Here is a 24,527-nt window from a genome sequence, read left to right on the forward strand (position 1 = left end):
GTTGTCTGAACAATTGTAAACTCGCTCTATGTGTCCAAAGCCTGACTGGTGCCCATCACGGTCCATTTTGTCTGGAAATTCCATTATTTTGTGAAGTTTTCTTGGCCCCCGAAAGAAACATCGAGGGCATGACATGGGAGCAGCTGTGCCGCACGGAGCAGGGAGAGGGCCATGCAGTGAGGGGCCGACAGGCCTGACTCACCCATCACATCTCAGCCGGTCCTGGGCGCGTCTGTTGTGGGCGGCTCTGGCAGTTACGCTGTCCTGTCCCTGCCCTCGATGGGGGGCGGCTCCCTGGCCGTTGAGAACCACGCTGCCTGGCCTTGGGTCGGCGCTGTGCAGCCACGAAGAACTCCAGCCTCAGGTGGGCCTGAGTGTTGGGTCTGCGCGATGCCAGCGGCTGAGCGTTGACTGGTTTGCTTGTACAGGGCTGCTGGTCCTGGACGTGAGCCCTGGGAGGGAAATAGCTCCTTTGCTGGACTCTGGGTTGGCTGGGTGAAGAGGCCTTCACTTCTCGGAGCTGTGGAAATTTCGACACAGTGGAGGGGGGCTTCACGGGTAAACCGTTAGAGAAAACCCATAGGATTTTAGGTGCAATCACGGGGCCCTGGAGTGCAGTGTGACAACCAGGACCAGAGCACAGGCCCCTGATTCCCTGTGCCAACTCTTTCCAGCACAGCCCCACTCACTCTCTGGTTCACCCAGCAAATGGAGCACCGGCTGGGGGCGGCCCGGGATGCCGAGATCAGGTCCCTGGAGGGAGGGACCACGTGGCATGACAACGTGGCCTTCCGAGGCCTGGCTCCACCCACGGTGCTGGGCTGCACCTGCCTACACTTGTCACGGGGACTGCGGTGCATTTCCCTGCAGCCCTGGGCCTCTCCTCGGGAAGGGCAAGGTGCCGTGGTTAGGGATGCAGAGAGGAGACCCCAGCATGGAGCCTCTGCAGGAGGTGGCTGTGTCTCAGCCGCATTCTGCCCCCTCACGCCACCCGCCCCTGCACTCCCTTGCCCGGCGTGGACAGCCTCACAGACAAGACACTTAGCTCCACGTACAGAAGGGGCGAGATTGTCGGCAGGCCTGGACCAACAACCAGGGTGAGCCGCCATCCAGGTCCCTCCCGCTGGGCAGGGTCCTGCCCCCACCCCCATGGGCATCAGAATGTCCCTGTTGTTCTGGAGAACAGACAGCCCCCATCACTAGGTGTCTCCGAAAGCCCCACAGACTAGGATTGCCAAGGTGTTGTGGGCTGAATTATGTGCCCCGCTTCCAGATTCACCTATTGAACCCTGAACCCCAGCACCTCAGGATGTGACTGTCTTTGGTGAAAGGGCCTTTAAAGAAGAGACAAAGGTAAAATGAAGCCATCTTCATTTTAAGGTGAACTCGTCCAGTGTGGCTGGTTGTCCTTATAGGAAGAGATTAGGACAAGACCCGCACAGAGGGACGATGCGGGAGAAGAGGGTCGTCTTCAAGCCCAGGAGCTGCCTCAGGAGAACCAACCCTGTCCACACCCTGAGCTCGACCTCCAGCCTCCGGGATGAGAGTACATTTCTGTTGTTCAAGCCACCCAGTCTGGGGCACTTTGTTAGAGTGGCCCTAGGAAACTGATACCCTGAGAAGCCTGGCATCTTGGGAGCTGCCCTTGGCCGTTGACCGGCCTGGCTAGGCTCTCTCCCCGGCTCCTCCACTGTGTCAAAGTGGAGGCCTTAAAGCGGTGGATTTCCCCTAGTAGCTGTGGAGAGTCCTCTGGGATTAACAGCCACCCCACCCCAGCATGGAGGGAGAGCCCTGCTGACTGGGTGGGCGGGGCAGCCGTCCCTGGTGTGCTGAAGCCCCAGCACTGCAGGGGCAGTGGGCAGGGCCCAGGGCTGGAAGGTCAGTCGGGGGCAGTGCAGGCAAAGGAGGGGGACCCTGGAGCCAGCCTGGCGGCCCTCTGACCAACAGCCCCCCTCGTCCTGGAGAGCAGGCTCACACGGGGTTGGGGGCCCCGGCAGGAGCTCTGGGTTCAGGCTTGGCCACCCCTCCCCCTACTTTTGGACCTGGAGCAAGTCTCACGGCTCCCAGCTTCTGTGTGCTCCTGCCCCCGAGGGAGCGATTTTACTCTGTTGAGCCAGTGGTGCAGGTGAATGGGGTGAAGCCCTGAAGGATCCAGCAGAAGGCTCAGAGGGGTCGGAGGAAGACCACCCAGCTGCAGGATGCAGGGGGAAGGAGGGGGCACCGGAGCCTCCCAATGCCCAGCAGGGCTTTGTAGGCCTTCCTGCCTGGCTTCTCCTCCAAGTTCCACAGGGATCCCCGGAGGCCGGCTTCCTCACCCCACTTACCAGGAAACAGCACTGGGGCGCAGACGTGAGGACTCACTGGCCCAAGGACCCACCCCCGGCCGGCGGTTCCTGCCACTGGGGTTGCAGCTGAGTCTGGAACTCTGGAGTTAGCCTGGCCTCAGACACCCACTGCAGGATGCAGCTGCGGCCACGGGTGCGGGGTGCAGGTTTGGAGCATCCTCCTTGGGCAGCTTGAGGGAACCTCGAGGCCACTTCCACTGCTGTGAGTAACTGGGGGCAGCTCCGGCCCCTCACTCCACCAGGCAGCAGCTCCCCATTCCCTCCTGGGCCCAGTGGACCATGAACTCTTGTAGGGCAAGCAGGTAACCGGGTTCCTCCACCTCCTCTGTGGGACTGTGAGCTCCCGCCTGTGAGAGGGGGAAGGAGAGAAGGATCCCAGTTGTCCCGGAGCGCTTCCCCAGGCTTTTCCCAGCCAGGCGATGACCCTGGGAGGCTGGGTGGCCCCTTAAGGTGGGAGGGTGGGAAATGAAACAACCCACAAGAGGGTAACACTTGGGGCTTGTCATGGACGCTGAGAACCATGACTCTGCCACTTGAAAAATATCAATGAGGGGGGACTTCTCTGGCGGTCCAGTGGTTAAGAATCTCTTTACGTTGCAGGGGACTCAGGTTCGATCCCTGGTCTGGGAACTAAGATCCCAAATGCTGCGGGACAACTACAGAGCCCATGTGCACTGGAGCCCATGAGCCACAACTAGAGAGAAGCCCATGCGCCCCAACAAAGAGCCCCCATGCCGCAATGAAAAGATCCCGCGTGCCACAACTAAGACCCGACACAGCCAAAAAAAAAAAAAAAGAAAGAAAAGAAAAAAATCATTGAGAAGAACTTAAGGCAGAGGAAGGAGAAGGTGGGCAGCAGGTCCCAGGTGCAAAGCTGGAGGCACACCTGGCTTGTCAGGCACTGTGGGAGATACCCAGCCATGGGCGACCAGGGGTGTGCAGAGCCCTGGATGATGGTGAGCCCCTCCCATGGTGGAGCACCATGAGTAGAAGTCCACGCACAGGGAGGGACCGGGTGGGAACGTGGCAGTAATTACAGGAGAGGAGGGAGGCACACAGGCAAGCAGGTGCTGCTCACTGTATAGGAGTTGAGGGGAAGAGACTGGGTTGGGGGCTGGCCAGGGGGATGGGTGCCTTGCTCACTGCAGACATCCTAGAGCCCAGAGTGAAATAGACAGTTTTCAAAGGACTCTCCAATTTAATCAGTTATGGGAGGGCCAAGGGATGCTGCTTGGGGTCAACCATCATCGGGCATTGTTGCAAGGATCTGGGCAAGGCGATCTGCATCTTTCCCGCCCGAAGGTAAATCTGGTTTCAAATTCAGGCTTGGCCACGGATGGATGGGCTGGTACTTTGGGTAGGTCCTTTACCCTCTCTGATCCACAATTTCCTTGTCTGTAGAGGGGAGAAATGACAGTATTCCCTACTGCTGTGTGTGACCTGATGCAAGAGTGGCTTTAAAGTGGGAAACACATGTGGCTGGCTGGTACTCCTGCTGTTCCCACTGGAATAACAATCGTGACCAGGCGTCACGGTTACTCTCCTACAGTCCTGGGCAGACAGGTCAGGCTGCTCAGTCTGGGGATTTTTTTCGAGTTTTCCGGTGGGATAGAAACTTACCTCCTCATCCAAGTCCAGGTGTGGATGAGCCCACCTTCGTCTCAAGCTTTCTCATTACTGTGAGGTCAGCTTGCTGGGGGACCCTGGGTGTCCCTCGACTATTAGCTCTTGAGGGACCAGATGCCCGCCCTGAGTTCCAGGTGTTGGGAGGGCTGGCTGGCCAGCACAGAGGCATCTGTAACTGTCACAGAAGGAGCACCCTGTGTCCTTGGGGGAAACTGGAGCCCTGAGTCTGCACTATCTTCTGATAACTAGACCACTGACCTATGGTAGCATCCCAAGTCTTTGGGAGAAGCTGGCCTTCCCCTGGTGGGGGCGTTCCAGGGGCCAGGTGGAGCTGGGGGCTCAGGGAGTGTCTGATGGAATTTCCCTCTCATTAAGGCACACAAAGGACCAGCTCCAGCGGAACCAACACACACAACTTACACACACAGACACACGCACACACACATTTCCCCGATCATATATGTGATTTATACAGGTTGTAAAACAACAACAAAGGACTATAAAAAACCAGAAGGACCATTTAGCTTTGCTTTGTGAGTCTCATCCTTTTCCCGGGCAACATTTAATGCCGCGAAGGGCACGTGGGGCAGATGTGGACCATCAGGGTAGCACCAGTGAACCACCACCTGGCTCAAGAGGCAGGACGTGGCCATCCCAGCAAACCTAACCTCTGCCCGCCTCCCCTCCCTTCCTGTTTCCAGAATGATGGGAGTTAAAGGGCATTTGGGGAATTTCACGCCCAGTCTGGAGATGTAACTGGAGGCAGGGAGCACTGCTTGGGCATCACTGGCTGAACTATTTGTTCAAAGGGGATGCGGATGGCTTAGGGTTTGAAAAGCCCCCTGACTCACCTTCCCTCCTCTTTAAAAACCAGCCCTGTTGCTCTTCGAGGAAGGGGTGTGAGCGGGGTTCCAGCAGGTTATGTGGGGAGCCAGGTGGGAGGGGCTGCTACCGACTCCAGGGAGACCTCACCAAGGCTTAAAGAAGCGGAGGGAGAGAGGCAGTGCCCAGTGGCAGTACCAGGGCAGCAGCGCCCCAACCCCTCACCCCTCTGCCTGCTGTCTTCTCCCAAAGGAGTGTCTTCTTTGCTTCCTTTTTGTGGCAGAGGGGGTCTCCACGCAGTAGGAGGGAGGGAGTGGGGAGGGGGTGCTGGCCAAGTTCGCCTGATTAATATCCAGGATGTGTGGCATCCGAGCTCCCTCGGAGAGCTCTCGGGAGCCTAGACCCCAGCCTGGGCACGGATGCCCAATCTGCAGTGGGGGAAGGTGGAGGGCGGGTCGTCTCTCTCGGGGTGGACATGTCTGCCATAGTCTTGGGCGCCCCGATCTGGCTGGATTGGAAGTTCAGTCTCCACCCAGAAGAGGAGCTCTGAACTCCAAGTAAACGAAAAAGTTGGCGGGGTGAGCTGCAACGTCCTTTTTAAACCCCAAATGATCGAACTCGGGGCCCCTGCACACTGGTTCTGGGGCTCGGCCAGGTGCGGGCCCCTGGAGCGGGGAAAGCGGGGTGCAGCGTGGGCCGCCGGGCCCCGTCCGCCCGCGCTCGCCGGCAGAGCAGGGGGCGCCGGGCCCTCGCCGAGTCCCCGCCCGCCCCGGGCCAGCCCCTTCCTCGCTGCCGCTCGCCCGCTGGCCCCACCCCCTCGCCCGCGGCGCCCAGTGGGAGGCGGGGGCCGGCCCGGCCGAGCCCAGCGCCGGCTCTGATTTGCTGCGGGCGCGGGGGAGCCACGGCCTCCGCGGGTGCCTTCCCAGAGAGAGGGAGGGAGGGGAAGGGGGAAAAGTGCTCGGCGCCCGAGGCGAGGTCCGCACTCCTCGTTCGTCCCCGCGGCCGGCGCAGGACCTCACGCGAGCGCAGCGCCCACGGGGAGCGAGTCGCGGGGCGGCGGCGGCGGCGGCGGCGGCGGCGAGGAGGAGGCCAGAAGGGATCGGAGGAGGCGGGGGAGGCCAGGGCGAGCGAGCCGAACGGGATCCCGGCCGCCCCGCGGGCCAAGGTCGAGCCCTCCCGCCCGTGGGCGAGCGCGCCAGCCGACCCTCCAGAGAGCCGCCACCACAAAGAGAACGGGCCGGCGGCTGCTCCCATGACTGTCTAAAGCTGTGCCGGCCCCCTGAGTTGTGCCCCGCGCCCCGTGCGTCCCCGCGCGCCCAACTCGCGCCCGCGCCCCGCCGGCATGGACGTCCACACCCGCTGGAAAGCGCGCAGCCCGCTCCTCCCGGGCGCCCCGCTGCTGTCCCCGCCGTTGCTGCTCCTGCTGCTGCTGCTGTGGGCGCCGCCTCCGAGCCGCGCAGGTAAGGGCGCGGGGCGCTTGGGCGCGGGGGGCCGGGGGCCGGGGGGCCGGGGCCAGCGCGGCTGTCATCCCCGGGCGCCCGGCCTCTTCCGCGCGTGCCCGACCTTCCCCCCCTGGGCTGTGGAATGCACGGGCCGGGACTCCGAATGCCATTCGCTGGGGGCCCCGGAGAGGGAAACGCGCCGGCACAATACTCCCCACGCCAGACGGGCCGGCGGGTGGGGCTGTCGGGGAGCCGAGGAAGGGCTCTGTGTTGGATCAGCCAGAGGGCTTGTCCACCAGGCAGGCACACTTTTGTCCCGAAGCTTTGCGTTCTCTGTCCCACATCACAAGCGCGCAGCTCTGGCCCACACAGCCCCGCTGCAGAACTTCCTTTCCTGAAACCCGGGAAGGGTCGCCCCCTAGAGTCGCAGCGGGCCAGTTCCGGCCGGGCCTCCTGGGATGGGGGGCCGCTGGGGAGAATCCCAGCAGCTGAGCCCCCAGCCCAGGACTTCTCCAAGCACTCTCTTCCTCTGCCTCCAGACCCGGCTGACTCTCCCTTTCCCAGGGAACAGAGCTTCCTGTGGTCCCCACCATCTAAGTACTCAGTGAGTGGTACCAGGGAGCCCCGGGGTGGGGTGGGGTGGTGGTGGAGCCGCCCTGCTCTGATCCCACCTCTCGACCTCCTGGAAGGCAGTTTTTCTTGGGTTAGCTGCCCAGAGACGGGATTCTTGGAGCAAAGGCGGGAGATGCTCTCGGAGTCTTGGCTGTGAGGGGTTCAGATGACACACAGATGTGGGACTTCTTCTGCCAGAGGTCTGCCCTTAGAAGGAGCTGTCTCCAGTGGATGGCGTCCACCAGGCCAGCACTGACAGTGTGCCAGCCTGGATGCTCGCAGCTCCAGCTCTCTCCCACACAGCTTCCTGACGGGACGGTGGTTTTTCTAAGCATCACCTTTTGTGGTTATCTGTGGGATGGGACTTCACAAGCCTCAGTCGTCGGAGCCCGAGGCCCCGAAAGTCCTCTGGGGCCCCGTTAACAGATGCGGAGACGAGGCTCAGAGCCGCTGTTGCAGGGTCAAGGAAGGTGCGGGCAGAGGGATGGGACCGTGGCCCGGTGGACAGCAGGACCAGCCAGGGGTGCCCTGTGAGAAGACACCGCTTTACTGTCTCCGCTCTTCTCTCCTCCGCTTTGTCATTTGAAGACATGTGGGAAGCATCACTTCCGTGTTCCACTTGCCAGTTCTGTCCCTTTTTCCTGGTACAGTGAGTGCTTGGTGGGCCAGAGGGGGTGAGCAGGAATCAGGGTGTCCAGCCAGTCAGGGGCTGGGGGAGCGGAGGGGAGCCTGGCCTGGCTCTGGGGACCTGGGGTCTTAGCCCTGGGCTACCACCTACGTGCCCTGGATCCCAGGCTAACTGGCTTTGTGTTTCTCCCGGGATCACTGGAGGTGGGGGACAGTAGCGGCCTCCATAAAAGTGGCACGGAGCAGGGTGGGGATGTGGTCATGGGACCCCTGTAGGCCCAGGGCCATAGCCCTGTCCCAGCTCCTCTGCCGGGCTTTCCCCTAGGAAGTCAGGTGGGAATCTTTCAGGGGAGTCGCCACCCCCAAAAGCCGGGGCTGGGCACTGGCTGGGGAGCACACAGAGCATGCGTTCGCCTGGGTTTGGGGTCGGCTGTTTATCCCACTCCCCATCTCTGCCCCCCGCCCGTCTCTGGTTTCCCTTCCTAACTGAGTGTGGCATGAGGTGGATGCCTGGACCGTGGCTGTGGAGCTGGACGTTTTGCTCTTGTCGAAAAGACGCTGAGAGCCTGTGCAGAAGCCACCTCTCTGGGTGGGTTTCACAGACCTCCCCTCACCGCCACGAGGGTGGGACCCTTTTGGAAGTCATCCTCAGTGCGTGGCCAGCGGGAACGGCTGTCCGCTGACATGCGGGGGCGGGCGGGGGGGCAGGAGAGGCCATCCGCAGGCAGCTCTTCTCTCCATTTTGAGATCCACCAGATGTTTTTTGAGTTCCCGCTGAACATGGCTCTTTTTCCTACCTTCTTCTTGGCCAAGCGTGTGAAGGAATGAAAAGTCAGATTGCATTTGGGGCCGTTTAACATTGTAACGGGCAAAGGAGAGTAAGTGAAATGAAACATGACCCCAATATTTGGAAATTGAGGTCATCTCCCCGGCACATCATTGGTTGACGCCCGTCACGTGATCGCTCTTGGCAATAATTTGGTGGGAAGAGTTGTCCAAATTTTGTGGGACTTGACAGACATCAAATGGTTAAATTTCCTCTGACTCAATCAAGTTGGCTGAAAAGACAGCCTTTTCCATCTTCTCCTCCCCTTCCCCCTCCTCCCCATAAAAGAGCAGTCAGTGGGAGGAGTTCAGAAGCCAAGCTGATTCCCCGAAGCCTGTGTCTCCTCTGGTCCAGATCTTAGTGGCTGCAGGGCTTGGAGCTCGGGTCGCCGCGACCACCCGGCAGTGGCCACGGGCAGGAGTTTCTTCCTTGTGCGGAAGCACAAAGTTCCCTTGTCCCGTGATGTCGCTCCATGGCTGTTCCTGGGGTGCTGGCCAGAGCCTGCCCCGTTACCCCACCCTTCAGATATCTCTGGACTCTCACACAGCCACGCCCTTAGCCGAACACAGCTGATGCCCGCCTGCCCCGCCCCTGCCCTCTGGCTGTCTGGCCCCATCTCCCACCCCTGCCTCTTCCCTGGGTCACGGACATTGTTGGGTGGAGCAGAGGGTTGTGGGGAACAGACACCCACTGCCCCCCGCCCCTCACTGAATAACGGTGACAGCACAGACTCGCTCGGAGCCCCCGAGGGTCGAGGATGAGTCACGCGCACCCCGAGGCCCCATTGCCGTACCCACAGTGGAGCCTGGGATTTGCAACGCAGAGCAGGGCAGGGTCCCTGGCTCCTGAGACACCCGCACCCGTGGTACCGATTGGAATGAATTTGCTGGCACTTGCCTGGTCTGCTCTTAGCCCTGTGCCCACATCATCTCCTTGGACCCTCATCCCGGCCTGCAAGGTGAGGGGGTGGGGCTGGCACTCTGAGAGGCCCGGGGAACAGGGGGCTGGGACCGCACACTCTGGGTCTGTCTGGTCCCTGCACCTGGGCGCTGAGTGAGCTTCTCCACGGGGGAGGCCCAGTGCCTGGAGCTGCTGTCAGCCTGGGGCTCAGCCCAGACACGGCCCTGGGACCAGGGAGGGGTTCCATTTGGCCCCAGCAGACTGTTTCGGTGCCTTCCTTCTCCTTACACCCCTGCTTTTTATCCGAATGCCATCCAGGGGCACCCGGGGCCTGCAGTCTCCACTCCCCTTTCACCAGGCCCTTCACTCACTGGCGTGACCCGATGACCCCTGGAGGCTTTGCCTGCGCCGGGCCTGCTTGTGGGAAGGCTGGGGTGATAGAGCGCCTGGCTCCAGGGCCCACAGGCTGGTGCGAGGCACGCATGTGGACACTGTTCGTTGTACTGTTCATTCTCCTGCCGAGCCTGTCTGGAGGGTTGGCCCCCTTGGGGAGATCTGGGGCAGCTTCCTGGAGGAGGTGATGCTACACTTGACCTTTCCTTTCTTATTCCCCTTCCTTTTGTTCCAAAAGGCCTCCTTCGCAGGTGCCCTCCTCCACCTCTGGCTTTTGTCTCCTCCGTGCCTTCTTCCCCGCAGGACATCCCACCCCGCAGCTTCACTGTTCTCCCGGAGCTGCTTCCCTTGGCTGGAAAGCCCCTCATTAACTTGGTTGGCAGGGCGCCTCCAGCACCGCCCGCCCCGACAGTGCTGTGCCAGCAGAAGTGGCCGCTGTGAGATAGAGGGGGCCTCTGAGGGGACAGGAGGGAGGCCGGGGCCTTCCTTAACCCTCTCTGGGTTAAGAGATGATCTGACGGATGCCGCCTGCCCTGGCCTGGGCGGGTCCTGCGCGCTTTGGGTCCCCTGTTTCGCGAAGCAGGGACGTGGGGGGACAGTCCTTGGCAGTTAGATTGTTGAACCCAGGGCAGCGTGGATGGTTCCTCTGCCTCTAAGGGGTTGGCTGGGCGGGGGCCAGCCACCGTGCCTCAGCTTTCCTCTCTGGAAAACGGGGAGAAATGGTTTTCTTGCTTTGAGGGTGGTTATGGAGACTGAGGCGATCTACAGAGACCGCGTGTGGAATGTCAAGGCACAGGAAGCCCCTGATGAGCGGAGGGTCTTATTATGGCTACTGTTTTGGGTGGTGTTTCTGCAAAAGGAAAAAGCGTAGGGTTGCCACAATCCTCTTTTTTTTTTTTTTTTTTTTTTGCGGTATGCGGGCCTCTCACTGTTGTGGCCTCTCCCGTTGCGGAGCACAGGCTCTGGACGCGCAGGCTCAGTGGCCATGGCTCACGGGCCCAGCCGCTCCGCGGCATGTGGGATCCTCCCGGACCGGGGCATGAACCCGCGTCCCCTGCATCGGCAGGCGGACTCTCAACCACTGCACCACCAGGGAAGCCCCACAATCCTCTTTTATTTTTTTATTATTATTATTTTTTTGCTGTACGCGGGCCTCTCGCTGTTGTGGCCTTTCCCGTTGCGGAGCACAGGCTCCGAACGCGCAGGCTCAGCGGCCACGGCTCACGGGCCCAGCCGCTCCGCGGCATGTGGGATCCTCCCAGACCGGGGCACGAACCCGTGTCCCCTGTATCGGCAGGCGGACTCTCAACCACTGCGCCACCAGGGAAGCCCCACAATCCTCTTTTAAATGCAAGTATTCCAGCGGGAGCCCAGCTGAGGGAGGCGTGTCCGTCCAAGGAGGCTCTGGGGGCTGGTGAGACCCCCAGGGCTCTACCATCCACAAGTGACTCAGCCTGAGCCCCCCGCACTCTCCTCAGCACCCCCATATGCTCGGTGGGTCCATTTCCCACGACACCTCGTGGGGTCACAGTAAAGGTCACCCTAGGCAACGTATGTGAAAATGCTTTACAAACCCATTGCAGGGTTGTACACCTGTGTGTGCGTGTGTGTGTGTGTCCAAGCATGTGTGTGCTAGTGATGTGAGTGTGTGTGTGGATGCATGTGTGTGCCTGTGTGTGTGACATGTCCGTGTGGGGGGGTGTACACGTGCACACGAGTATGCACACCCACATCCATGCACAGGTCCATGTGTTTCCAGGGTCTGCTCAGGCAGGGCCTGGTGTGTTTGAGGTGCTCACGGCAAGGCCGCATCTCTCTCCTTAATCGTGCCCCACTCCTGCCGGATCGGAGACGAGGAGATGACCCGTGGCCACGGAGCCCACTGGGCAGCCACGAGGCGTTGGGTCCAGCCCCAGGACAAACTCAGTCCAGCTGGGTCTGATAATCTGATGAGTCTTTTTTTGCTCACAGGAGGGCGATGTTATATTATAGCTTCTGCTTCTCCCTCTGTTTATTTCTCCCCTGTAATCGACTCATCTGGTGTCAGCACTTGGCCAAATGTTAGTTTTAAGCTTTCTGGCCTGGCTCGTGGAGATACTGAGGTCCTGAAGGCAGAGCCTGCATTGGCCCTTCTCCTAGGCAGAGCTGCCCCTGCCACAGGACATGGCCTGGAGACCCGGTGTGGGTGACGGCTCGGGGCCGGCGGCCTGGAGCTGGACGGCCTGGGCCCACATCCCACCCCACCCCCACCAGCGGTGCACTTTGCCTCAGTTTCCCTATCTGCAGGAAGGGGTGATGGCTGTGACTCCTGCAGGATTTTCGAGAGGGTTCAGTCCATAGCGTGTCCAAAGCTCAGAGCAAGCCCCTGTCACTGTTGTCACTGTTACGTCCTCCCGGGGCCCCCAGGCAGCAGCAGGTCTGGGGTCCAGGGTGAGTTCTTGGCTCTGCTCACTGGCTGGCCGTATGAGTCACCCCCTCACTGTCCTGTGAACAGTCACCCTGGTGCCCCCTCACGGGTGAGCATGAAAAGGGGTTACACAGCCCCCGGTGAGTTTATTGGAGCGCTTGCTGCGACTTCTGCGGTCCGAGCCCCAGCACGGAGGCGCCTGCATCCTGGAGCAGTCGTGGGGCGGGTCACGTGCAGCACGCCCCTCCCCTTCTTCCTCAGGCCACCCCCACTGTACAAGGAGGAATGGGGGCCGCAGGGATGGGAATGGACCTGCCCACGTCCCACCTCAAAGACTCTGGTCTTCTGCCCCGGAGACATGACCGTGGGTGATGGCTGGTGATCTGGAGGGACATCCGGGGCGGGTGCGGCGGGGGTTTACTAACTCAGACGCTGTTCCTGCACCCGCGCACCCCGGCGTCTGGGGCACAGTCCATAGAATGAATGAATGAATGCTCCGTTGGATGCGTGGGGATTCGTGGTGGGGTGATGGGGGGGTCGCTCCGTGTTACATTATGTCTTGCTGTCTGAGCCGTCATCCCATCAGCTTAGACTCACCCAGTAGTTTTTCTGGCAGGTTCCCAACCTATGTCATAACCCACAGTAGGAGTAAATGTCGCCACTCTTTGGTGACTCAGACCTAAGAAATGGAACCACAGTCTGACCCACTTTTCTCCACGTCTCATCACACAGAGCTCCAGGGGCCCGTTTTCTGCGATGTCTCTGTGCATGAAATGGGGGATTCCTTTATTTCCTGTCTCCTAGACCTGTGTTCTTTTGGGGGAAATTCACTCTTCTGTCCTGTTCTGCCTGCACCTTGGCAATAGGGATTTTATTGGTCTCTTTATTAATTTTTTTATAAATGCTATAAAATGACATCAAAATATGCATATGTGACGGGAGTGATTTAGCTAAAACCTCTGACTCTTGCATTGGAAAACTAGTGACCTAACAATGAAAAAGAGTGAGCACTTTAATCTGAATGGAAGGTGGGAAGCCATTGTCTTCCACTCTGCTGGCAGGGTAACCCAGAGGGCGGTGGGTGAGGCTTTAGTGGAATCCTTTCCTGTGTGGGTGCAGAGGAAATGCAGGAGAGGCTGGTCCTTTGTGGAGAACTCCGGAGTGACAGTGGCTGTGCTTGAAGCATTTGCAGACCTCTAATGTGAGGCAGACCTGTGCCGGGCACCAGGCAGCAGGTGCACAGGTGAGCGGTACGTGAACATCCCAGCCCTGCAGGAGCTTCCGGTGCAGTGAGGGAATCAGACCTGTGAACAGGCGATTGTATCCAGTGAAGTGCAAAGTGGGAGGTAGTGAAACACTCATCAGCTAGTAGAGTGGTGCCGCCAGACAATCAGGGGGAGGCACCCGCCAGCCCTTAGGCCACTGGCCAATCAGAGGGAGGTACCTGCCAGCCCCAGTGGGGCTCTGGCCAATCAAAGGGAGGCACTTGCCAGCCCCTGGGCCACTGGCCAGTCAGAGGGAGGTAGCTGCCAGCCCCCAGTGGGGCTCTGGACAATCAGAGGGAGGCACCCGCCAGCCCCTGGGCCACTGGCCAATCAGAGGGAGGCACCTGCCAGCCCCTGGGTCACTGGCCAATCAGAGGGAGGTACCTGCCAGCCCCAGTGGGGCTCTGGTCACTCAGAGAGAGGTACCCGCCAGCCTCAGTGGGCCACTGGCCAATCAGAGGGAGGTAACTGCCAGCCCCAGTGGGGCTCTGGCCAATCAGAGACCAGCCCGTTTTGCCAGGGCCTGCGGCTTTTGGGGTCCCACCCCATGAGTTTGAAGGGAGGAGTCCCTTGGTGGAGGCAAGTGGCACTTTCCCATGTGTGTCTGTCCTCTGACTCCTGTTCATATTTAACCAAACCCTGCTCTGGGGTGTTACCTGTGGAGTGCCCTGCTCTGGGGTGCACCTGGACCAGGTGAGGTTGGCCCCATCCTGCAGATGTGCAAGGGGAGGCCCTGTGGGCCCAGCTGGCACAAAGGAGTGATGGTTGCCCTCTGTATCCCAGTGAAAAGCACGCCCCGCCTTGGTGTAGGTCATTACCGGCATATAAACTGATAGCAGGTGCCAGGTCAGGGGGGCTCCAGCAGCTTCCAGCTCTTCTTTGCCGTGGGACAGTCCCTTGGTGGCAGGGTCCTTGCGCTTCAGAAAGAGGTCCACGGCCTCCACCAACTGTGAGTAGCCTCTGCACCTCGGCCTCAATTCCTCCTTCATTTCTGATGCATAAAACTGGGTGTGCGTACAGTCCTGTCTTGCTAAATGTCAAGGTCTCCTTCTTTGGGAGGCTAGTGGGCAGCTGTGCACCAGTGGGACCTGGGGCCCTGGCTCCCGGGGGTCCGTTAGGGGACCCTGTTGGGTGGCAGGTGAGGGGAGAGCTGGCCGGGGCCCAGAGCCCTGCACAGGGGAGGGTGCAGCCGAGAAGGAAAGATGGGCCATTTCTGGCCCTGGGCCCCCAGGTTCAGTTTGCAAGGGCCCTGCCTGGGGAGATATTGTCCTCATGTCCGCTGGGGTGAAGTCTCTGGGACCCGCCTTACTGTTACTTCTCTTCTTTTGCACTTTTTTTCTTTGGGGAGAATCTGAAATGCTGACGGGCAGTTCTGGCTTCCTCCTTCGAGGCAGTTCTGTGTTCTCCTGGGATGAGGGTGGAGTAGACAGCCTCCGGCGTCAGTGTCCTGTGTAGACCTTGCTCTTCTAGGGAGAGAGGGTCCTGGTTGGTTTTGAGCAGCGGGGAGGAAGGGGCATTGCGCCTTCCATGCCTTTGAGACCAGAAAATGTTCACATCGAAAAGGCAGGGCGAATAGCTCATTCCTGGCTGGAAGTGCAGGGAACAGGGCTTCTAAATGTAATTCTTTTCCAGGGAATTATTACTAATGTTATTTAGGTTCACAGTTTAAATTGTGGCCGTTTAGCTCAGAAAGCACTGCTTGGGCAATGGCTACATGCCAGTTAACTCTGGCATCCCGAGGAGCATCCTGGGGTCCTCAGTGTGAGGACACTGGTGCTCGGGAGGACCTGGGGTGGGGATGCAGGGCTCACACCCGGGCAAGGCGGTGGGGCGGCTCTGCCCAGCGATGCCAGGATCTCGGGGGGAGGAGTTGGAGCCGACCGAGAGGAGGGGGCGTGGGAGGGCGGCCAGTACTCTCTCAGGACCTCCTCCCTCACCTGAAACAGGTGGACTGCAGGTGTCAGCATAAATGATGGGGGGGGCGGCACCTTCGAGGGGAGGCATGCCAGGGAGGAAGAGAGGAAGAGACAGATGCTCCCCGCCCACCGTGTCCTCCCCGCTTTCTTCACGGTGGCCCCACTCTCTGGAAGGAGCAGTGATGCTTTGCTTTCCTTCCCTGCCTGGGGGCAAGCTTGCCCTTCTCCTAAGGAAAGACTTATTCTGCAAGAGGGCAGTACGGAGCCTCAAGTGGGAAGGTTTATTCGGGCTCGGCTCTGAGAGCGTTGTTATTATTATTGCCGTCATTGTTGTTCAGGGACGTTTCAAACACAGCACAGCAGATCCCCTCGGTCCTCGTGGGTTCGGTGAGGATCCGCCCAAGGACACTCTCGTGGTCCAGCTGCCACCCACTCCCGTCTGCCCAGTTACTTTGAAGCCGATCCCTGACATCAGGTCTCACGCAGCTATTCCTCTGTGTTCACCGCACATCAAGAGTGAGTACTTCCGTCTCAGTGGGGGAGGGACGGTGGGCATCCCCACCCGAGGGACACAGAGGAGCTCAGCCTCAGCCAGGTCCAGTGCCCTAAGTGGGAGGGTGAGCGCCGCCGACCCCCAGGCTCTCAGCTCCCTGGTGAGCCGAGAGGGCAGGCCCCTTGCTTCCTGCCTGTCCCGGTGTGCCTGGGCTCAGCACAGGTGCTGAGGCACCTAGGAAAGCCTCTCTGCGCCTCCGTACCCCATCTGTGAAGTGGGCATAAACTAATACCCATCTCAGAGGCCTACTGGTCATTATGTTGGCATGTGTTAAAGCCACGACATCAGCATTCGGAATCCCCAGGAACGTTCCAGCCGGAGGCCTGGGCCCCAGGCCGCAGCTTCGCTGGCATTTTGCAGAGGGTGGAGTCCTCTGGGTGTGGGGCTCTGGCTTGGGGTTGCCTGGGAGCACAGGAGGCTGGTGAGCAGGTCCAGTTTCCTGCGAGGTGGGCTTTGACGGGCTTCAGCAAGGGATCCGGGTGAGACCAGAGCTTCAGCAGCCGTGGGGCCCCGCCTCACAGCTCCGGGCTCCAAGGGTCTGGGGTGGAGCCTGGGGCCTGCCGCTCGAGTTCTGATGCCAGTGACCAGTCGAGGGCACTTTGGGAAACGGGGGGGTGTACCAGATGGGAAGGTCTGAACGTCCACCTGGCCCTCCCTCTCCCTGTGTGGGTCCAGCCTCTGTGGCCAGCTGACAGTCAGCCCCTCCTCTGACTTTCGAAAGGAAAGTTCAGGAGATGAGGCTGGGAAGCAGTGATGCATCAGTGCATGGAGAATAGGACCCCCGGCTGTGTGACCTCGAACACTTTACTTAACCTTTCTGATCCAAGTTAGCTCATCTCCAAACCAGAGGCACTGGCACCACCTGGAAGGAGGTGACCTGCGTGTGGGCATAGGGCCCTTCCTGGGGTGTCCTGCATCCCGTGTTCAATGCAGGACAGCAAATGCTAGATCATACTGATAACAGTAACTGCCTTTGTTAATTATTCTATATCACTGTTGTTACTTTGTGTTGTTACTATGACTGGTGGAGCTCACAGGGGCAGTAATTGTATAAAGTTTCTATAAAGTGCTTGAAAGTAGGAATAAACCTGCCACTTGCAGGTTCGGGGCTACAGCTGGGCCTCAGAGGAGGCTGAACTGTCAGTACAAAGGGCCCAGTTAGGGCCCCGGGCGGGGAGCGAGTCCAGGTGGGGCAGGGGGCGCAGTTTGCAGTTAATACTTGGGGTGGGGGCTCTGTGGAACCTTCCACTGCGTTTATTTATTTATTTATTTTAATGAATTTATTTATTTATTTATTTTTGGCTGCGTTGGGTCTTCGTTGCTGCGCGCGGGCTTTCTCTAGTTTCTGTGAGCGGGGGCTACTCTTGTTTGTGGTGCGCGGGCTCCTCATTGCGGTGGCCTCTCTTGTCGCGGAGCGCGGGCTCTAGGCGCCCAGGCTTCAGTAGTTGTGGCACGTGGGCTCAGTCGTTGTGGCGCACGGGCTCTAGAGCGCAGGCTCAGTCGTCGTGGCGCACGGGCTCAGTTGCTCTGTGGCGTGTGGGATCTTCCCGGACCAGGGCTCGAACCCGTGTCCCCTGCATTGGCAGGCGGATTCCTAACCACTGCGCCACCAGGGAAGCCCTTTCCACCGCATTTAACGTGGGAGCTACTTGCGGCTCGTTTCCTTTGCCAGGAGTGTGGGGCTCTGACGGTGCACAGGCCCAGCCCCCCGGGAAGGGGTTGGGTGTTTTACCGGGAGGGCTCACAGAGTCAGTGGTCCGGCCTCTGGCCTGCGGGTCGTTTTGCAGATGAATAAACTCAGACCTAGAGGACTTGGGGGTCTCCAGGGTCACAGGCTGCTGGAAGCAGGGCAGCAGGGGGAGCAGGCCCCAGCATCCGGCTTCGTCACCCACTGATGGGCTGTGCTCAGCGTCCCGAGGCTGGGGGAACCCAGTGGTCTCGGAGCTCTGCCATCAGGGGACGGTGTCTGAGCCTCGAAGACTTGTTCTGAGATTCCGAGGCTGCAAGGGAACTCAGGTGTCCAGTCTCAGGGTTCCTTCTGTCCAGGGCAGACCTGACGACGGTTGTTTGCCAGGCGCCTCCGTCGGGGAGCTCACCCTATGCAGGCGGACGGCACCCAGACGGAATGTGCCTGAGCCTGGCCTCCAGAGCCCATGGTTTTAACCTTTAGGTCACCAAACCTGGGGCTTGTGCGCCTCTTCAAGCTTCCTTGCTCGCAGAACTAAAACAAAAGCTGCATCCAAGTGGAGACGCTCACTCTTTTCTTTCATTTCACGCCTTCCCCGCTGTGGTATTCCCGCCAGGAGGCAGCCTGTCCTCACACACCCTCACACACCCTGCAGCGCCTTGGGCCCCTCGGCGTGGACAGGCTCCCACCTCCCCGTCCTGGCCAGGACCTGTCCGATTACAAACAGCTGCCTGGCCCGCAAGCAGGATTTATGAACCCGGGGGAGGGCTGTTGTCGAGGGCTGGGAGGCATGGGAGGGGGTCCACCCCTTAGAGAGCTGCCCCCCACCACTCTGTGAGCCGGTGGGGATCAGCTGAGGGATGGTCAGCCTCTGGGCCTGGAGGATGAGGGACAGCTGGTCCCATATGGCCCTGGGGTCACTGCCCCTTCGAGGCCTTTCCTTAACCCAGCAACTGAAATGTGAATTATATTCAAAGAGCATATGATACAAGAGAGAGGAGTGTCTGCTTGAGAATTTTCTCGGAAGGTGAAGCGGCAGAGAGATCTCTCCCTCCCCCTCCCTCCCTCCCCCTCCCTCCTTCTCCTTCCCTCCCTCCCTCCCTCTCTTCCTTTCTTATCCTAAGTGCTTTCACACTGTTGTTTCCTGTCATCAGGAAAGATGTCCTGATGACATCTTTCCTAGGTAAGATGTATCCCCATTTTACAGGCAAGAAAACTGAGGCTCACAGGAGCCCCACAGCCAGTAAGTGGCAGATTTGGAGCCTTTAAAATAGCATTTGAGTTGTGGAAATTGGGTTTCGTCCAGCCTCCTGGGAACAGGGCCTTCCGAGAGCAGACATCACTGTGAGGTGGGGTTTCAGCCCCATCTTTTTCTCTGGGGTCTTCATCCCGGCAGAGAGGGGGAGGTTGGTGAAACCTGGTGGCTGCCCTCCCCCTGTCTCCGGGGCCCAGGCTGGGGGTGGGCGCCTGCCTGGTGTCAGGAGGAAGCAGTGCTGTATTCAGCACCCACTTTCCAAAGCCCCGCTGAGTCCTGGGCTGCTCTGGGTCCTCCTCATGCTTCTTGGATCAGATCTACAGGATTAGATCTTGAGCCCAGCATTCAGCTGTGTTTGTATACAGGGATGAGCTGCCCTGGATGAGTCATTTTTTCCATTTTAGTGGGGAGGAAAGAGTGATAGGAGAGGATTATAGCCAGGGAGGTCCTGCCTGTTTCATATCAGTTCACACACGATGAGAGAGACACGTGGGGCTCGGTGCCCACAAGCCAAATGTTGCACAAGATAAGGGTAGCGCACGCTTCAAGCCGCCGCCCCTCTGAAGGCGAGGTGGGGACTGAGCAGCCCATGAGATGTTCCAAGAGTGAAGCTGGTGCAGCTAAGCCATCACCTCTTCCTGGTCAGGGAAGCTGGACCAGGGCAGAATCCACATCTTTAAACCATCAGCATATCAGAAAAGAAAAGTAAAAAACCCTGAGAGAAGCAATGCCCAGAGGCCTGATTTCTGAGCCCGCCCTTTATCTTAGGAGAGTCAACAGGCTTGCCAAGGACTGGGCTCAAGAATTCTGCTCTTGGTTTTCCCTTAGGATGGATCATGAGTCCTAGAGAATTGTCAGAGCCCTCCGAAATTTTGCTTCTTGGGTGGCCCACGTATCCCACTGACTGGGCCAGGCAGGTTCTACTGGGAAAAGTTAGGGAGTTGCAGCTAATTTGAAACCAAGGGAATAGCACTCATCCTGCACATGTGGTCCCAGGCATTTCTAGTTGAAGGTCACGTCATTGGGCAGAAGTCACGGTAGACAATGGGGAAGCAAGGCCCTAGTTCACCGGCATGACATCCAAGCCTCACTTTTCAAGACCAGGTGTGGGCGTGGTCACCTAGAGGCCAAGGGAGGTACTGCAGCCCAGCTCTACCTGCCACGGAAACCCGGGCGAGGCTGTGGGGCTGGGGCTGCCTCGCTCTTGAGCCGTGACCTCAGAAACGTCATCTCTCTTCCGTGTCTCTGTTTCTTCACGTGCAAAGTAGAGCCGGGGATGTCTTCCTCGTAGAGAGTTTAAGGAGGCACAGTTTGGATCTCCACACACACGGGGTCTCTTGGTAGGTCACGTCCCACCACGGCTGCAGGAGCTGTGGGATGGAGCTGAAGATGCTTGGTGAGCCGGGAGGGTGTCGGCCGACGTGCTTTGAGCTGGCTCACCAACTCGGTGGGCGGACGTGAGGGGGCCTGGGCTATTCCGGGCAGAGGATGGGGGCCCCTCACTGTCTGGCAGAGGCGGGTATTCTGGGCTTGATGCCCCTGGAGAGGCCAGAGGAGAGAGGAAGCAGGAGATCTGCCAGGGTCCCTCTGGAGTTCAGTCAGGCGACTGTGGAAGAACAGCCCAGGGAGTGTACAGGATGGAATCTGTGGGCTCACGGCTGTGCTGGATTGTCCCACACTGACATTGTCCACCACGCTTCACAGAGCAATCTGAGCCACCCCAGATCTTTCACGGGATCCCCAAGCAAATGACCCGTTTGCAGCAGGGCGTGTGTGTGGGAGTGTGTGTGATGTGTGTGTGTGCCTGCACTCGTGCACGACATGTGCCCCTAAGCAGGCGTGAGCTCCGTCCTCCTGGTGTCCCCTGCTCCGTGAGCACTGATGCACTGTGTCCTGGTGCCTTACACTCACGATTTCTTACTCCACCCAACAAACCCGTGAGGTCAGTCGTGTGAGGATTTGTCTGGGTGAGTCAGCTAACAAGGAAGAGACCGGGGATTAGAACGTGGCTCCTGCGGGACCCCAGGCCACCTCCTCTGCGAAGACCCACTCCTCCGTCTTCTGGCTCATTTCCCCAGCTGTCACCCTGCTTCTTGTCTTTAGTCCATCCAGGCCCTTTCACCTCAGGCCCCTTTCATTCCAGAATCAATCATCTTACCCTATAAATAATGTCCAGAAACTCTTCGGCTGTGTTTTGGAATTCTTTAAATACTGTCAGCTTCTGCCCGCCCTTCCTCACTTCCGAGCCCTGACCTTGACCTGCTTCTGTCCTCCAGGGCTCTGGGCAGGTGGCGGGATCACTCACGTTGTCCCTGGATGCCGCCTCCTGCCCTTCCCCGCCCCCCCGAGCATGGACACCGAGCATCCCGTGCTCAAAGCTGCCCTCCCCAGGACGGCTGCTCTTGCCAAGCCTGGGCCGCCTCTGGGTTTCCACGATCTGCCCTCCTGTGCTGAATTTAAGCCCCAATAAAAGCACTGGGCTCCAGGCATGTGCCTTTCCCCATAAACTTTGATGCCTGGTCAATATCTTGGCCAAAAAAAAAAAAAAAAAAAAATCCTCTGAAGAGGGGTAGTCTGGTCTCTTTCTAGTCACTTATTAAAACGTTTTCTGGTCTGATGTCTGTCGTAGTGGAAGCAGCCATGAATAACTGCCCCTAGGAAAAGCCCTGACATCTGTGCTGTTCTGAGCACCCACCCATCTCTGGGGTTCCTCAGCTGCACGCTTAGCGCGTTTTTCTCTGACGACTCACTGCTTTCTCTCCTCTTGCAGCCCAGATTCCTCCTTCCACTTTAACTTCCCCGTGCCCTGGGAAGCTCCGTGCTGGTGTTGTCACCCAGCCGGTGCCAAGGGGCCAGATCCGGCCTGATGCTGGCCAGGTGTGCAGCGCTTTCTGTCCCGGCTTTCCCAGCCTCCCTGACGGAGCGAGGGGCAGGGCGGCCTGGCTGGGGCGCTCTCCTGGCCGGGGAAACGGTGCCCTGGGTCTGGTGTTCATCATGTCTGCACCCAAGCCTGTAACCTGAAGCTCTGGAGCTGTTGGCCGTGGGAGGAGTTGTTGCCTGGGGAGCTTGTGTCTGCGCATCTCCGTGTTCCCTGCTGCCAGTTAGGCGCGTGGTGGGAAACGCTCTAGAAACACTGCTTCTGAATTAAAACCCGCCCAGTGTCTTTGTGGGCGCCCACAGCATTGTGGGAAGCGTGCGTGGCTTTGCCAAGGGGCTGGTTGAAGAGACCGCCTTCCTAAAATGCAATTCAGCATTTAATGAGCACCTACGGTCTGCACGCTGCTGTGCCAGGGCAGTCGGATGCAGCCCTGTGGGAAGGGCTCATAGCCTGGCCCTGGGGGGTGCAGGGGGAAGCCCCTGCCCGACATGGGCTGACCCTGAGGCTTTGGAAACTGGGGCTCCCCGTCCTGGAGTCAGGGCCCCAGGCTTTTCCCGGTCCAAGCAAGTGTCACTTTCCTTGTGCTGCCCTGTTCTTACAACAGTACCCCGAAGGAGGAAGAGCAGTTCTGGACCCTGGGGGTCAGAGGTCAGTTGAAGACCCTTGCTGATGGCATGGGTGGAGCCAGGGCAAGGCTGGCCCCTGACTGTCCAGCTGTGTCCCTCTCCTGGAGTGTTTTCCCCCTGCTTCTCTTCCCTCTTTAGTTATATACGTATATATGTTTTCTAAATTAAAAATGATACATGTTCATTATAGACATTTTGGAAAATAAGAAAAAGTATAAAGAAGAAAGTAAAGATCACCCATAACCCCCAGACTCAAACTCCACTAGGTCTGAGTACAAAAAATAAGGAACGGAAGGAAATACCTCCTGGTGGCTGATCTGGAAATTCTTGGCGCGGGTGGGGGGCAGTCCTACTCAGGGGCCTTGTCCCCCACGGGGCACTCCCTCCCTGAAGGGGAAGGCCTCCGACCCCAGCACAGTTGGCTTGGACGTTCTCATTTCACTTGGAAAAGAAGGCATTCTGTTCACCTCCATGATGGCCTGTAAAAAGCCTGATTTACTTGAAGAGTCTCCTAGTGTTGGATGTTGGGCTGTTTCCCATTTTTTGGATATTGTCAGTATCTGTGTGTCAGTGAAGCATGCTGACTTGGATTTTCCCTGAGCCGCATCCGCTGTGGAGGCTCACACTTACTCTCTTGAGCTGCACCTGGGGGAGGAGAGCATCTGGGGGGGGGCGTCTGGCTGAGGAGCAGAACCTCCCCTCCACGTGGGGCACGAAGGAGGTGCATAGGCATTGCTCTGTGGCTTTTAAGGCCTGGCACCCGCAGGAATTTAGGGTTTGATAAAGGCAGCCTTTCAAGTTGGCTGGGAAAGGAAGGATTAGTCATTGAAATGGGCTGGGTTAGGGAAGAAGCCATCTGGGAAAAAGAACTTGGATCCTGCCTCAGTCCTGCACCAAAATGCATTCCAGATGGACCAATGATGTGAACTTGAAAAACGAAACCGTAAAACTACTAGAAGAAAATACGGGAGACTGGGTTTTATGATCTTGGGATGAGAAGGCCTTTCTCTGTATGACAGAGAAATCGTAGAAGTTAGGAAAGAAAAAAAATTGACCCCATAAAAGTCAAGATTTTCTCTCTGGGCAAAACAAACCCCCCAAACAACCCATCACTATAAAAAAAGAATATGAAAATATGTGAATCACAGAAAAGGGATTGATCTTTTTAATGTGTTGTTGGATTCTGTTTGCTAGTATTTTGTTGAGGGTTTTTGCATCTATTTTCATCAGTGATATTGGCCTGTAATTTTCTTTTTTTGTGATATCTTTGTCTGGTTTTGGTATCAGGGTGACGGTGGCCTCGTAGAATGAGTTTGGGAGTGTTCCTCCCTCTGCAATTTTTTTGGAAGAGTTTGAGAAGGATAGGTGTTAGCTCTTCTCTAAATGTTTGGTAGAATTTGCCTGTGAAGCCATCTGGTCCTGGACTTTTGTCTGTTGGAAGATTTTTAATCACAGTTTCAATTTCATTACTTGTGATTGGTCTGTTCATATTTTCTATTTCTTCTGGGTTCAGTCTTGGAAGGTTGTACTTTTCTAAGAATTTGTCCATTTCTTCCAGGTTGTCCATTTTATTGGCATATAGTTGTTTGTAGTAGTCTCTTATGATCCTTTGTGTTTCTGTGGTGTCAGTTGTAACTTCTTTTTCATTTCTAATTTTATTGATTTGAGTCCTCTCCCTTGAATAAAAACAAAAATAAACAGATGGGACCTAATTAAACTTAAAAGCATTTGCACAGCTTAGGAAACCATAAACAAGACGAAAAGATAACCCTCAGAGTGGGAGAAAATATTTGCAAATGAAGCAGCTGACAAAATATACAAACAGCTCATGCAGCTTGATATCAAAAAAACAAACAACCCAATCAAAAAACGGGTGGAAGACCTAAGTAGACATTTCTCCAAAGAAAGCATACAGATTCCCAACAAACACATGAAAAGATGCTCAGCATCACTAATTATTAGAGAAATGCAAATCAAAACTACAATGAGGTATCACCTCACGCTGGTCAGAATGGCCATCATCAAAATATCTACAAACAATAAATGCTGGAGGGGGTGTGGAGAAAAGGGTGGGAATGTAAATTGATACAACCACTATGGAGAACAGTATGGCCGTTTTTTAAAAAACTAAAAACAGAACTACCGTATGACCCAGCAATCCCACTCCTGGGCATACACCCAGAGAAAACCATAATTCAAAAAGACACATGCACCCCAATGTTCATTGCAGCACTATTTACAATAGCCAGGACATGGAAACAACCTAAATGTCCATCAACCGAGGAATGGATAAAGAAGATGTGGTACATATGTACAGTGGAATATTAGCCATAAAAAGGAACAAAAT

At 57.7% G+C, this 24,527-nt stretch overlaps 1 protein-coding gene across 6 annotated transcripts in view; it reads left to right on the forward strand.

Moving 5' to 3' along the window:
* Nucleotides 1–5,861: 5,861 nt before the first annotated feature.
* The window catches only part of COL5A1 (collagen type V alpha 1 chain), a 160,113-nt gene continuing 141,447 nt past the window's right edge, over nt 5,862–24,527 (forward strand). For 2 of the 6 annotated variants that reach the window (XM_081236128.1, XM_081236129.1), the window contains exon 1: nt 5,864–6,253. In XM_081236128.1, the coding sequence (XP_081092254.1) occupies nt 6,136–6,253 (118 nt within the window). In that variant the 5' untranslated portion in view covers nt 5,864–6,135. Of the gene's footprint in view, nt 6,254–24,527 lie in introns of all 6 variants that reach the window. The other 4 variants (XM_081236127.1, XM_081236131.1, XM_081236132.1 and 1 more) reach the window with 3 other exon arrangements.

Source organism: Mesoplodon bidens (assembly GCF_964165515.1).
Source record: "Mesoplodon bidens genome assembly, chromosome: 6".
Lineage (NCBI taxonomy): Eukaryota > Metazoa > Chordata > Mammalia > Artiodactyla > Ziphiidae > Mesoplodon > Mesoplodon bidens.